At 47.8% G+C, this 14,702-nt stretch overlaps 1 protein-coding gene across 2 annotated transcripts in view; it reads right to left on the bottom strand.

The window, feature by feature from the left end:
* Nucleotides 1-1,058: 1,058 nt before the first annotated feature.
* Nod2 (nucleotide binding oligomerization domain containing 2) overlaps nt 1,059-14,702 on the bottom strand; it is a 35,256-nt gene continuing 21,612 nt past the window's right edge. For both annotated transcript variants that reach the window (XM_055621519.1, XM_055621520.1), the window contains exons 7-13: nt 14,195-14,278; nt 12,042-12,125; nt 11,492-11,575; nt 6,770-6,853; nt 4,405-4,488; nt 2,054-2,726; nt 1,059-1,884 (exon numbers count right to left, since the gene is read on the bottom strand). In XM_055621519.1, coding sequence (XP_055477494.1) covers nt 2,654-2,726; nt 4,405-4,488; nt 6,770-6,853; nt 11,492-11,575; nt 12,042-12,125; nt 14,195-14,278 — 493 coding nt within the window. In that variant the 3' untranslated portion in view covers nt 1,059-1,884; nt 2,054-2,653. The remainder of the gene's footprint in view (nt 1,885-2,053; nt 2,727-4,404; nt 4,489-6,769; nt 6,854-11,491; nt 11,576-12,041; nt 12,126-14,194; nt 14,279-14,702) is intronic.

Below are 14,702 nucleotides of genomic sequence, written 5' to 3'. Positions count from 1 at the left end.
GGAGGTTTCTGTCCAGCCTCTTGGCCTTGTTGCTATGGATCTATGGCAGTACAGTGTGTCACAGCAGAAACCAGTAATGGGATCTGTTCTCATGGTAGACAAGAAGCAAGAGCAATCAGAAGAGGTCGGATGTCCTGATATCCCATTGAAGGGCATAACCCCCAATGACCTCACTTCCCCCTGTCAGGCCCCACTTCCTTAAAGTTTTATCTCCAACAAGCCAGGCACCAAGCCATTAGCATACAGGCCTCTGAGGAACATTTAAATCCTAGCTATCATTTCCTCCCTAGTACTCTGATAGAAAAGTATTATTTTATATACAGACTTTTAGTGGATTTGCCCTGGAGCTCTGAGGACAAGGACAATGTCTGCTTGTTCTGACATAACTAGTTAATGAATTATTACTAAAGATGAGCTTACCATCCAACATGGTACTGTGCAAATGGCCATAATGATGTTCCCTCCTTAGAGAAGGTGGACTCTCCCTCTTCTTCCTGACCATCAGCACCAGCAACAACTATCCAAGGCAGGGAAGAGCCCCAGCAACAAGGAAGCACCATGGAGACACTCACACATATACACCCAGGGAGATGCCCCAGTATTCAGCAAGCCAGACACACAGAAGACATCTGAGGAAGCAGGCATCCGCCACAGCATGCTCACACCTGTGCGCACGCTCACAGCAGTCTGTCCTCCGTGAGACCAGTGCAGGGCTGCTGGCAGAGGAAAGCCACAGACCTGCCTTCTTCCGCTTCCTCCCATTAACCGACACCTACTCCTACAGCCACTAAAGAACTAAAGAAGGCCCAGGGCTATTCCCATGATCCCCCGTGAAGCTCCAGGACAGCTTCCTATTTCTCGCTGGGTTAGACTATGCTAAGTTGAGGCCAAGTGTGTTTTGACTGCCATCTATTTCTAAGAATTGCTTTTTCATTAGGCAGCAAACTATCCAGTAGAAAAACAACATTGACCATCCCACCCCCCCATACAGAATGTGGTACGTTAAATATTTGACGAGTATGGGGTATATTTTTAAATGTTTCAGCTCTGTGATTATTTATAGCAGAAAGTTCATGATCACACATTACATAAAAGTACCAACTTAAGACAATGCAGTTTATAAATATTAACCCATTTTTCACACACACTGAAATGGAAGGTAGTAAAATTTGTGTAATTTACAAATCACAAAGGTGGCATTTTGAAAAACACAAGAGACCTTGCTTAGGAAACAGAGCCTGGTTTTCTCCCCTGAGGACCTCCAACTTCTGACTCTATGTCCTAAAGCATTCTGTCACAAATAAAATGGAGATGTCTTTTATGAATAGGTTTCAGAAGTCTGTTGTCAGAGTTCAGCTCACAGGCACCAACTTGGGGCCTAGTGGGGTTCTTAGGAATTCTGGCTCAGATTAATTCTAAAAAGCTGCAGCTGACAGAGGAACCGATTCCAAAGGCTCAGCTATCGAGTAATTGAAGTTACTGAAAACCAAAGTCCATGTGTGATCCCAGCTGGAGTTGGTCATATTTTCCTTGTAAATCTAGAACATCCTGAGGCCAAATGGCTGCTGTTTGTGCTAATAAAGGAGAGCACGGTAAGGTATTATGTTGATTGTCTGAGGTGATGTCCTGTTGGGCCTCATGCAAGGTGACTGGGGGTACCAGAGTAGGATGGCCTTAGAAGGTGAGCTGAGTCCGGATGTGGCCAAGAGCTGCTTCCTGAAAATTCCTCTCCAAAAAAGAGAAGAGGTCTAGGTCCCCACACCAACAGGCCCTGAGGTGACGTTCATGGGTCCCAGTGACCCCCATCAGAACCCTGGAACTTCAGCTAGAGGCCAGCCACATACTGACCGGGGGATCCTCTTGTGTTCATCCCATGCTTGGAGTCTAGAAAAGAACATGAGAATAAAAGCAGGTGCATTAGCCAGAGTTCTCCTGAGGAACAGACCCAACAGGGTGGAAAGAAGGAGGGAGGGAGAGAGAGAAAAAGGATGGGGAGAGGGAAGGAGGGAGGGAGGGTGAGAGGGAGAAGGAGGAAATTCTCAAATTCACTTACACCATCCAGATTGGGTGGTCCACCAATGGCCATCTGGAGAGACAGAGAATCTGGTAGCTGTCCAGCTGAAGGAGCTGGACACCTCAGCAGTTCCATTAGGCTCGAAGCCTGGAAACTCCCTAAAACGTCGCTGGTGATGGGTCCATGTTGAAAGGCCAAAGAAGCTAGAGTCTGCCGTCCAATGGGGATGGTGGCAGCCATAGATGTCCTCACTCAGGAAGAAGAGGAGCTCAGTCATGCCAGTATATGCTATCTGCCTCCTCCTTCAACTTCCTCCCGTGGGGCACCCGGTAGATTGTGTCATCCACGTTCAGTGAGGGCCTTTCCCCTCTCAATTACTGTCCTACACAGCGATCTTTTCGAGAAACAGAAACGTGATCCTCTCCTCTCATGTGTCTCTAAAACCAGGTCAGTTAACAACCAAGACCAGGCATCATGCATCCTTGGGAAAAGTCAATTCTGGAGGGCATTGGGGTGCCTTTGCTCGCAGGTGACTGTAGTGTTCTCAGAAAAAAAGAAAAAAAAAATTCCAGCCCTGAGTAGCACAGAGATATGTCCTGACATTATTCAGCCTTCCTGGCCCAATCAGAAGCTGAGACGTCACAGCAAGAGTCTGGTGTCAGCAGAGCTGAGTGTTTCCATTTCCTCCGTGGAGAACTTGTTCCCTCGAAGCCTGCAGGGAAGTGAGGTCTGAGGGAAGGCAAACCTGAGCAAAGGCTTACAAGGGAAGTAGCCAGCTTTAAGCCACACTTTGGGGGAGGGGCTGGTGCTCAGTCCTAACCCCAGGCTCACCGGAAGAGCCTAGAGGTTCTGTTTTTAGGGTTTCATTTTACCAAGTGCCACCCAGGGCTGTCCTGACCATCCCACAGAATGAGCAAGGTTCCATGACTGGACACAGTCCACAACACTGGGCCGTGCCAGCCACAGACGCCCCAAGGCCACTATTGTCTGTCAGGCAACAGTCACATCTGGCCTACTCCTTGAAGACAGTATGGGACATCTCTTAGGTCTGTGCAGCGATTTAAAAAAACAAAACAAGGAGCGACAACAGTAAAAACAAACAATAAGAGCTGTCTTAATGCTAGATTACCTGACCTCACCAACTGTGAAACTTCTCAATCACACAGGAAGCCTGAGTGTCTTCAGCTCAAGAGATTTAAGGAGCTTTGGTTTTGATTTCACTCTTTGAGATCTGTTTGCAACTGTATGAAATTCAAGCGCCAACAGGACCTGTTCTAGGAAATGGGCCTTGTGGGTCTGCAGCCAGCTCTAAGAGTCTACCTACCCAAGAAAGGCTAGCTTTTCCTCTCCTCTGGGTAAATATCTGGCATTGAGAACGGGTCTCCAAGCCAGGCATGGTGGTGCACACCTGTAATCCCAGCACTTGGGAGGTGGAGTCAGAAGAATTAAGAGTTTCTCTTTGGCTACACAGTGAGTTTGAAGCCAGCCTGGGCTCTATGAGATTCTGTCTGAAGTGGGAAAAGAGGATGGGCAAGCAGGGGGATTGAGAAAATAGGGCCCTAGAGTTGACAGCACTTTTGCGAAAATCCTGAGAATACCGTGATTGTTTTGTTTTGAGATAGACTTATCTGGACCTCACAGTCCTGCCTCAGCCTCTTAAGTACTAGGACTATAGGCATGGCCTATACCTGATCTAAATAAGGAACCTTGCAGTAGCAACTTGCACTCACACGCGTCAAGCCAGAGCATTCCTCTCTGTTTGTCACATGAGGAACAAGGAGCCTAAGTCAGGCTGTATCGGAGTGCCTTTTTCCAGCACACGAAGGCTGTGGTTTTTAGTGATACGGATGTGGCCAACCACACTGCAGTCCCCACCCTGCATAATCTCCAGAATTCAAAGGTGCAGAGGGTCACATAGCATCTTCAATCGGTGGGAGCGTATTTTTGTGGTCAGAAGGGCACAGTGGAACTCTTGTTCTCATTATCTAACCACACCCCCAGCCTTACTTTACTGCTTAGAACACCAAAGTTTCAGGATAAATACTCCTGGTTTTACACTTTCATTTTCTTTCTTCCTTTCTTTCTGAGACAGGGTTACATTCTGTAACCTAGGCTAACCTAGAACTCAAACTTCTCCTGTCTCACCCTCTAGAGCACTGGGATTAGTTATATATCAATACACCCAGTACTACTGTTTTAAGCAGAACTGGCCCCGCTTAGAGACACAGATTTTTTTAACAGCTATCTAAATCTACTGTGTTCAGAATAATAGCAAATGTTGGTCAAACCTGATCTCCAAAACTCCACCATTCCTCTCTCCTCTCCTCCCATTTATCAGATACGAAAACCAAGGCTTGACGAGGCAAAGTCGTTTTCACAGGGGACCTTACCAAACTTCCAGAATTGTACTGTTCCTGTTGAGGGCCTGCAGGAGGGCTTCCGCACCCAGGAAGGTAATGCCGTTGTTGGACAGCCTGCAAGAGAAGTAGACAGTTGGGCTGCCATAGCACTTGGTTTTCCGCTAAGCCTGTCTGGTTCCAGAAAGCCTGCTGCACAAGCCGGGTGAGATAATCCACGAGGGTCAATGCTTCTGTGAAGAGAGCCCCTCCTCCACTCACCAGACTAGCCACACACTGAGGAGGGCATCCAGGCTGAGGACCCACAGCCCAGTGCCAGGCTTCCAAGGGTTCAGATCTAGCCCCTACCATTTGCTGTTCAATTTTCAGCAAATGTTTCTGAGTAAGGAAGTCCCTGACTCACAGAGAGTACGAATGGAAAAAAAATGACACAGCAAGAGCTCTGGGCACAGCACCTCACTGATAGAGAGTAACTCACCAACAGTGACGCACAGGGACATAGGTTAGAGACGGGGGCTGGGACAGGAGCCAGATCCACATGGCAACTTCTGCTCCCAGCTTTGCCTTCTAGGAACTACCGCCCCATCTGCCTTCCTCCCCAGCACCGGCCTGCTGCACATCTGCCACCCAGGCAATGCTGAGCACAATGCCAGTGTATGCTGAGCTTTCCCTGTGTGCCAGCTCTCTACCTACATCAGTGCATGCTCAGAACTCATGAGGAGGCCAATTACTATCCCTTTACATGTGAGGAAACTAAGGCATCTGTCCAAGGAGAGACTATCTGCTGTGAGGCCTGGACTCCAACCAACACTTGGCAGAGAAGACACTGGAAAAAGAAAGAGGTGGGATCTCTCTCTTTCTCTCTCTCCCCCCTCTCTGTCTACATCCTGTTTCTCTCCCTTTGTCTCCTCACAGTACAGTGAGATAGATGTAGATGATATAGATATAGATATAGATTTGGATATAGGTATAGGTATAGATATAGATATAGATATAGATATAGATATAGATATAGATATAGATATTATGAGAAAATGGGGATGGTCAGTATCACTACTCAGGATGCTGAATAATCTCATTCTGACAACAGGTAAACAGGACACCCCCCACCTCTTCCATTGTCTTGTCTTCTTTGGGATCAAGCAGAGTGTGGCAATGAGGAAAGACAAACCTGCCACATCCACACCCGATCCATGATGTACCAAGTGTACAAGCACTTGCTGTTCTGCACATGATGTGCTTCCCAGTGTGATGGGAACCTTTCCGATTCAAATTCAAACACTACTTTCTTAGAGAGGACTTATCTAAATGGTGGCAACCACATCTCCGCTCAACACATCCCTCTTCCAACCGGAAAGGAGCCCTTTGCTTGCCATCTGTCTCCAGCATTAGAGATGGGATAATGAGTCCTCTGTCTTTCCCACCTGACACAGAGTTGGGGTAGGAGCACTTCCTGTACGAATGCCGCGATGTGTGTGCCAACACTTGTCCATTCAATGGATGAACACACGCGTGAGCAAACGCCAGCACTCAAACCACACGACACGCCAGGAGACACCCCTTGGAGGTACCATCCAAGCAGCCCTTTTGCCTGAGCAGCAATGGCCCTGGAGGAGGGCGCACTTATAAGACACACAGCAGGTACGTTCAGCAGCCCGCCATCCGTGCTCCCTAACTGACATTTCCAATTCCGGAGCTGCTTGCTGAGATCTGCCACTCTCCAGAGCAACCTTCCTAACGCTGCGACCCTTTAATACAGTTCCTCATGTTGCAGCGACTCCTGACCATGAAATTAGTTTCGTTGCTGCTTTATAACTGTAATGTTGCTACTGTTATGAATTGGAATGTGAATATCTGTGTTTTCCGATGGTCTTGGGCGGCTCCTGTGAAAAGGTTGTTAGAACCCCCCAAAAGGGATTCAACGCACAGGTTGAGCACCGCCACTCTACACCCTTGGAGCAAGCTCAGCCACACGGGAGTGGCCGGTGGTTCAGGAGAACTGGCGACCCCCCAGACACACCTCTTACAGAAGGGTGTGTACCTGAAGATAAGTATCCAGCAGCTCCACTCATGGAATGGGTAAATGTCAAGCATGTTCTGCCAAATCCTGGAGGCTCCAGGAACTCCAGTTCTAATCTCCTTAGTCATAACTGACTCCAGATCCACTCTCTACGGTCACCATCTCCTCCTGCAGCACTTAACTTTTCTTTCTGCAGTGTTTTTCCAGAACCACCCAGATGCCAGGTAAGCAATGGGCGTTGACAACCTCATCTACCCACCTGAAAGCTTTCCCCACCAGAAACCTCAGTGGGGTTTCCAGAGCTGGCCAGAGCCTGACCTCTGACCTTAAAGCTCCCTCCCCAGGCTGGGAATTATTGTACTGCCAAAGAGTACTTACTTCAAGATTTTCAAAGTTGAATTTCTCTTCAGTCCTTCTGCGAGAGAACACACCCCTTCGTCACAGACATGGTTTTCCTCCAGGCTGTCAAGAACAGAGAGGAGGTCAAGTTGGCATTGACTGTGGAGGAAGATGTCAGGAAGGGTTAACTTCCTCAGTTAAAGAATCCCAACACACAGAAGAATAAGAATTCGCAAGAGGGGTGAGTAGTCTCAATTCCAGGGACAGCCTTGAAAGGCGACTCACTCCTTGGCGCCACTACATAAAAATCCCCAGCCTGCACAGCTACGACTACTCCTTCTTTCCTAGATTAACAAGAGACTTCATGATGGTGTGAGAAGCTATCTAGTTTGTGAAGAAAACGGCACTTCTCGCTTTCCACTGCAGCCGGAACTGGCCAAGCGGCACCGGCAGCGCCATGGGTGCACAAGGAAAGTTGACAGATGGGAGCTTCCAAGAATGCTTCTGAAATGGAGGTGCTCTACCTGTAGGTGCTCTTCCTGTCTCCAGCCCTTGGACGAGGCGGAGACTTAAACCTTGGGATATTAAAGTAACTGCTGCAGATGGAAGAGCCACCCTGATCAGGAGATGAAGACACATGCTAGGCATGCGTCATGGAACCAGGATGGGACAGGAAGAAACAGGGACAGGTAAGAAGGCCCTGGTAGCTCGCTGTAGACACCACTCCAGCTCTAAACTGCCTACCTCAAGACTTTCCAGACACAAGAATATAAAGCTTGGCTGGCTTAGGCCTCACAGATGGAGGTTTTCTATCATGCGGTAGAAATTAACTTACAGTAAATTTGGCTCCTTACTTTTGAGTTCCTTGCAGCAAACTGCAAGTTAATTTAGCAGGCAAATGAAGTGCGCCCTAACAAGATTATATTCTTTCAGCAAACGGCTAGTTTCAGACAATCACAACAGCCGTACTTCCCCAGGTCACAGACTGGCGTCTCATTACAGCCCATCCAAGTGAGTGGAGAGTTGTTGCCACCAAGTTGCTTCTGCATGTTACTTCCTGTTTGCAAATACTGCTGCCCTTGCTGCTGGACGGGCTCTCTGAGCCCCTCCTAGTTCTGAGTGCCAATCTGTCAATCAGTCTTTGCTCACAGTAACTCTGCTTCGTCTAAACTTCCTTTATGCCCAGCTATCCAACACCCATGTCCCTTTTTTTTTTTTCTATATTAATAAGAAACCTCATCTTGTTGTGGGAAGCTATGTGCTTGGAACAAACCAACATAGGGCATTTCCCGCTCTCTGCTACGGCCAGGGTTGGACAAGCACTCAGTCCGAATTCTAAGCAGTGGTGAGGATAATTCCCAATCAGCACATAATCCACGCTGCTTCCTCAGGGCCAAAGCCCCTCCTGTTGTGCAAATAGTTTCCTCTGAGATTGAAACATACTATCCGCAGGTAAACAACTTAAAATAGCTTCAGGAAGTCCCCAAAACCTACCAGATTCATGGACTCCTACTTGCCAGAGTAAACAATAAAAGCTGAGAGTCCCTCTCAGAGAAGCAAATAAGACTCTCAGACATGTCAAATTGCTAGAACAAAGAAGGTTCTAAAACAAGACCAGTTGCCTGGAGGAAGTAGAAACCAACCAAGAGGCTTAGACCACCGGAGTCACTTGGAAAGGATGTTCTTCAACCTACTGAGCTGTCTATAGACAGTGCGGTGTGCTCCAGGTTCAAAGAGCGACCACCACAACAAAACTCATGGTTCACCAGTGCTGGTGTCCTATCTGGGGTGAGTAGACTTACATGTTACGTCTCCCCAGGAAAAGTTTAGTCACACAACATAAATGGCACCTGAACAGGGACACAACAGAACCAAAGACGAGTTGGGGAGAAGTACACAGTCCTAGATATGGGTAGCAAGACATGCAATGAAGGCTGTTGCTGAGAAGTCTGTGGCAGAGGGCGGGGGTGGAGAGGCCAGCAGGCATCCATGTCTGATAGCGTTGTCCTTTCCTGTATAGTGTTAATGTTATGGCAGCGGTTGCATGGTTCTTGCTATGGGAAATAAGACATGAAACTAAGGCTAAGCCATCAGTATTTGGAGTGTCAGGATGGCAGTCTCTGTGTATATGGTGCAGGACGGTATGCCTGCTTGAACAGCGGGGTCCACAATGTGGATACGGAAGTACCCTGAAAACAGCTAAAGGGCTAGTGGAAATTTTGCAGTCTTTGAGATGAGCACACAAGGGTCAAAACTGTCGGCATGCAGCAGGAGAAGTTGGCTGGCCTCTGTTTTGTGTGGTTAAAAATGCATCTGAGGTCAAGATGGTGGCCAAGCAGGAGATTGTGTGAAACAGAAACTTGTTTGTGTAAAGGAGCAACTGCAATTAAAAAGGGAAATGTAGCTAGCATCCTCTGTGTTAGCCACTTTGTCAACTTAGTTAGATAGAGGAATGGTAAAAGCAATAAAAGATAGCCCTTAAGTCCAACCTTTAGTAAAGAAAAAAAAATCTGTAATCCAATGTCCAATGCAAAAAATAGTATAATCAACACCTGAGCTGCTGGATAAGGGAAGAGTTTTAAACAAACAATGAAAGAGCCTGTCTCAGCCTAGCTTGGGAAGCCGTGGGGCAGGAGAGTGCATATCAGTCTGACTGCTATGGAGGCAGAAAAAAAAAAGTAACATAATTTCCCATTCCTCCCTGAAACAGAGGCTGCATAACCTGAAGCCCTACAAGGGAAGTCGGTCTCTAGTGGAGACTGGCTTATCAAAGCCCTAAGAACAATTGGTTATCATTGTCTGAAGACCCCATAAACATCAGGAACTGGATGACCATAGAGGAAGAGAAAATATTACTGGAGGAACTAGGAATAAGAGTAGCTGCATTTGAACCCCAGTTCACAGGGCCAGTCAGAGGTGTGTTCACAGAGGAGGTAAAGAAGAGATTGATCCAGGAGGGACCTCAAGGCTGGCATGGAGCTTTAGCAGCTTCACTGAGCCCTTTGGCAGGACAAGATCTTTATGAGTTAGGAAAGGCTTTGGCAGATCTATGACTTAGACAAACATTAAGCTGGGACTGAACTGGAAACTCTGCTGGCTGGCTTTCATAGTGCCAAAAGGGCATTACAGGCCAATGGTAGAGAACTGTCACCAACGTTTCTGTTTGGCTATGGATCCTGCGTGCTGAAATACCAACATGCCAGGCAGGAAATGCCCACTTGCGCAATAGAGGCTCAGCTATCACGGGTAGGACCAACAGCCTTCCAATCGGATGTTAGCCCCACTCCACAAAAGGGAGTTCATGTCTGGTTACATAAGCCAGTATGGCTGCAGAGGTCATAGGTCTTGGTGAGCAAACAACTTCTATGGTTTTTCTAGATGGATGTGATGTGCCTGCCCAACTGCTTCTAAACTGTGTCCTTACATCTGCAAGTCACTGTTGTCAGCCTCAACTCATAGCCGGTGGTAAAGCGCCACGAAACGACTGACTGTTGCTGTGGCATGGTGGCCTGTTTCTTAGCTATCAGTGGACCTGTATAGTCATCTCCTCTCAGGCTCAAAGACCATTGCAAAAGAGGGGGCAAAAAGAACGAAAGAGCCAAAAAAGGAGGAGGGTTGTGCAACAGTTCCTCCTGAGATTAAAACACTCCATCCTACAGGAAAGCTCCTTAAACACAAACAACTCAAATAGCTTCAGGACGTCCCTAAAACTGACTCGATTCACTCTCCCCACTTCCTCCATCCTCCCATCCCCTCTCCCATTTTCCTATAAGTAGCCTCAATAAAACTCATGGTTTACCAAGTTAGACCCTGGTGGTATCCCTAAAGTTCTGTCATCGGCTCCCTATCTGGGGTGGAAGTCAGGTGTCTTGCATGTTCCCAGAAAAAGTTTGGTCACACGACACCTCCACACTGTGTTTGTGGCGATCCTTTGAGTGTCCATGCTTTGCTGGTTCCTGGATAAATCTCTCAGCATTTTCTCTGCCTGCTCTATCTGGAACTGCAAAGGTACCCCTGGAGTTGAAGTCTCTGGCAGCATCTACAGGGTGGATAACTTGGAATTTGCTTCAGTGTCATAAGCACACTTCGTGGCTCATCTTTCCATGATCCCAAACTCCAGTCAACTTCTGAGGTGACCCTTGACTCTAACAGCCAGTGTTCTGAAGAGCTCAAATTCATTTTGAAATACTAAATTTCACAAGCACTAGTACTCATGATACTACTGCCGCAGTTGTTGGCTGCTGTAGTAGCAGTAACCTCACCGCTACAATGGCTTAGCATTTGTGGGACACGTACACATATGGGAGGCACTATATTAAGCACATATACATATGGCAGGCTCTATATTAAGCTCCCTACAAACACTACCTTCCTTAATTCTAAAAAAATAAAAAAAGAAAGAAAAGAAAATCTTTCTGGAGCTGGAAACATTCTTGCTTTATGTCCCCAGGTAGAATCCTGTCATCTGGGGATTCTTTTAAGTTGCCTGCTTGATTCCAGAGTTTGTGGTCATCACCATTGTGGCATGGGCAGGCAATAAATGAAGCATCAAGCCAATGTATCCCCATCAGGGGGGTGGGGAGGGCCTAGCAGTGAGGTGCCAGGCTCTGCAGCTTCCCGCAGCTCAAAGCCGAAACCAGCTAATCACTCAGTCACCCAGGCTTCTTTTGCCCACACAGCCTCCCATGGCTGAGGCTAGCCAATCAATAAAGGCCAGCACCTACTTCCCAGGAACAGGGGGTCCCTTCCACCCCAACTCACCACAGTTCCTCTAGTGCCTTGTTCTTCTCCAGCATCAGTGCTAGGGCTTGGGCACCCGCCCTGCCAATGTTGTTTCCCACCAGGCTAGACATAATTGTGGAATAAAAATGAATCAGAATAGAAGGGGTACCCCAGAGACAAACTGGCCTATGAAGGGCAAATGACACATGCTGATAGTGTCCTCCATGTTAGACAGACTAACATGGAGTTAGTTGATGACAGTGCCCCTTAAGGCCAGGAGCCATCCCCAAACCCTCCCCAACTGGTCAGCCATTTTCTTTGGATAGGAACAGGTCCTTAAGATAAAATGTGATGGGTTCAACTCACAGCCTTAAACTTGCTAACAGGGAATCATGACTCTAAAAGGAGGAGAATCACCTCGAAATTCACCCCCAAATCCTCAAGTTTCCTGATCCCAAACCCAATGGTTTTTCCTCCTTACTCCACTGCCTAATACAAGGGAGTGCATACAAAGCCCAGTGACCTTCAAAACTCTCCCCAACCACCTAGGTCTCTCTAGGACAAGGACAAGACACATCTTGCAGCTTACCTGAGCCATTTCAAGCTCTGGTGGTTAGCCACAGCCTCGGCCAGGGCTTGGGTGCCTTCATCACCCACACTGTTACCCCAGAACCTGAGAAGATGATGGGGCATGTTTCAGGCATGTGTTAATGTCCGTCCATAGCACTCACCGTACCCCGCACAGGTCTCAGGGGTCCCAGCAGAGTGGACCTACTCCAACCACTCCACTCAGACCTTTCAGTGGCTTTAAAGGCCTGTGGGAATACCCTCAGTGGTAGCTCACACTAGGTACCATGATTGTGACTTTTTTTTCTCTTCCTAATGTTTAGTTCAGATTTGCTTCCTGGTAGCTATCACCCACCACAAATCTGTAACTATTCTAAAGACCACCCAGAATAATGCTAACTCTTCCTGCATGAGCCAGCTTTTCATCTCTTGTTCCTCCTGTATCACTTCTATCCCTGTGATGCCCGGTTCATTTGTTTTCTGAGCCATTCTCCTCCAAGCCACTGTAGCTTGGAAACAGTCCCCACGCTCTGACCCAGCATCAGACATTCGGGGACTTGCCCTGGAACTTGTATATGTACAGATGAACAAAGACAGCCACACTGGGTTGGCACAGCACCTTCATCCACTATGTAAAATCATTAATTTTGGTTGCCAACTTCATTAGGTTGAGAACTATTTTAAGAGGCAAAGCCCACCAGTGAGAGAGCTTCCAGCAACAATCAGATGGCATGAGGGGTATGGTCTAACCAATAAATAAATCCTCTAGTGGATTCATAATATGATGACATCAGTGGTAGGTGGTAAAATAGGGGTATGGGTCGTAGAAGAAGGTCACGTGAGGTGTGTCCTTGGGGCCATGTATTGCCCTGGTCTCTTCTACATCCTGCTTCCACTTGCTGGTCAGCCATGAAGTGAGCAGCTGTTCTCTCCCACAAGTTCCTACCACCACAATGTTCTCCTCAAACTTAAGGGGTCAATCATGGATTAAACCTTCTGAAACCATACATCAAAAATAAGCATCTCTTCCTTAACATTATCTAGGTCAGATATTTCAGTACTAGCAACAAAAAGGTAACCAAAGTATTAGATTAAGTGTGTACTGAGATGTGGCTGAATGAGGACACTGCTCTGGGGTTAGGGTATCCAAAGCGCACATCAACAGATGACCGTTGATTAGATGAAGAGATTAAGCAAAGCCACCCAACTGGTGGAGTGCTTCTTAAAATGAGCTCATACCAGTCTGAGGGATGGCCATACTATGTTGTGAAGCACGAGGATGGGCCAGGATTTCAGAGCAGTTTGCGTCTTACAAAAGTGTTTAGGATTTCATCTCAGTTCCTGGTGCAATCCTTGGCCCAGACAGATGTCTTTAAAAGAACGTTAAATGGAAACTGGGTGGTGGTGGTGCACACCTTTAATCCCAGCACTTGGGAGGCAAAGGCAGGAGGATCTCTGAGTTTGAGGCCAGCCTGGTCTACACAGTGAGTTTCAGGACAGCCAAGGCTACACAGAGAAACCCTGTTTCAGGAAAAAAAAAAATTAAATGAGACACAAATGTCCATATACCGCAGTGAAACCTCAGGCAGAAGGGAGCACCATGGGGCTAAGGCCTTGTTTCCTGTATTCTCTGTGCTGCTAACACAGCTGGAAAGGGTGTGCTGATTTCGGATTAGCACAGTCCCCTTCCTGGCTCACACTGAGTCTATGGGCAACTAGCCAGCCAGAGTAATGGGTCGAAACATTTGGGCCTTAGAGTTATTCTCTCTTCCTACATCTTGGATTCCACAATTCCCAGTTGTTGACAACTGACCCCTCCCTTGGAAGCACAGCAGCTGATTATTTCCATGACATTCCTGGTGTTCTTGAGAGACACAAAGTATTTCCCAGGGTAGCTCAGTCCTGAGCAGGCCTGAGGACAAGAAGGCTCAGGTCCCCAGTTCAAGGCACAGCATCTTCCTACCCAGGGTACCATGAACTCCCTCCTTAACCAGGTGAGGTGAGTTCAGAGGCAGCTCAGGAGCAGCCTAGCAACTGCCCACTCACCCCAGCCCACCCCTCCATCTGCAGCCAAGGCTGTCTGTTTGCTCTTCAGGTGAAGTGTTCGCCTGCCCCTAAATCTTTGAAACCCCCAAATTCCTTCATGTGGACCCTCTATCTCGAAACACAACCTACCCCAGGAACTGCAGGGATGTGTTGCTCTTGAGCCCCTGGGCCAGAACCTGGGCTCCAGCAGCTGTGATGTGATTGTTCCCCAGCCTGAAAGAAGACACAGAAGTTCACAGAAAGGGAACACGCTGGCACCTGGCCTCTCCTGGGACGTTGCAGTGGCATGCTGCTCAGCAGTGCTCCCTTGCATCACGCCTCCCACCTTGGTTCTTGCCACTTGGTCTTGGTTTTTCAAATAGGTCTGGTAGGAGTCTTAGCTGAAAGTTGTCCTAGGAGCTGGTTTTCCTATTTCCCTAGGAAACATCTTTCCTTCTTGGTCTCAGCCATTTTCAGTCCACACCCCAGCATACCCCGCTGCCTGACTTCCATTCCACTGTCACCATGGGTGGTACTGGTCTGTTCTGAAGGGACTGGGAAGACGAGGAATCTGGGTGTTCTCTGGCAGCACCAAGGATACTGTAGGAGGGAGGAAGGCAGGCCCAAAGGGGTGCAGCATTTAGCAAGGCTCTACCAT

The sequence above is a fragment of the Psammomys obesus genome, unplaced genomic scaffold, assembly GCF_907164565.1.
Source record: "Psammomys obesus unplaced genomic scaffold, mPsaObe1.curated_primary_1811, whole genome shotgun sequence".
NCBI lineage: Eukaryota > Metazoa > Chordata > Mammalia > Rodentia > Muridae > Psammomys > Psammomys obesus.
Note: the sequence above shows the minus strand (reverse complement) of the source record. Positions and strands in the feature narration are given on the sequence as shown.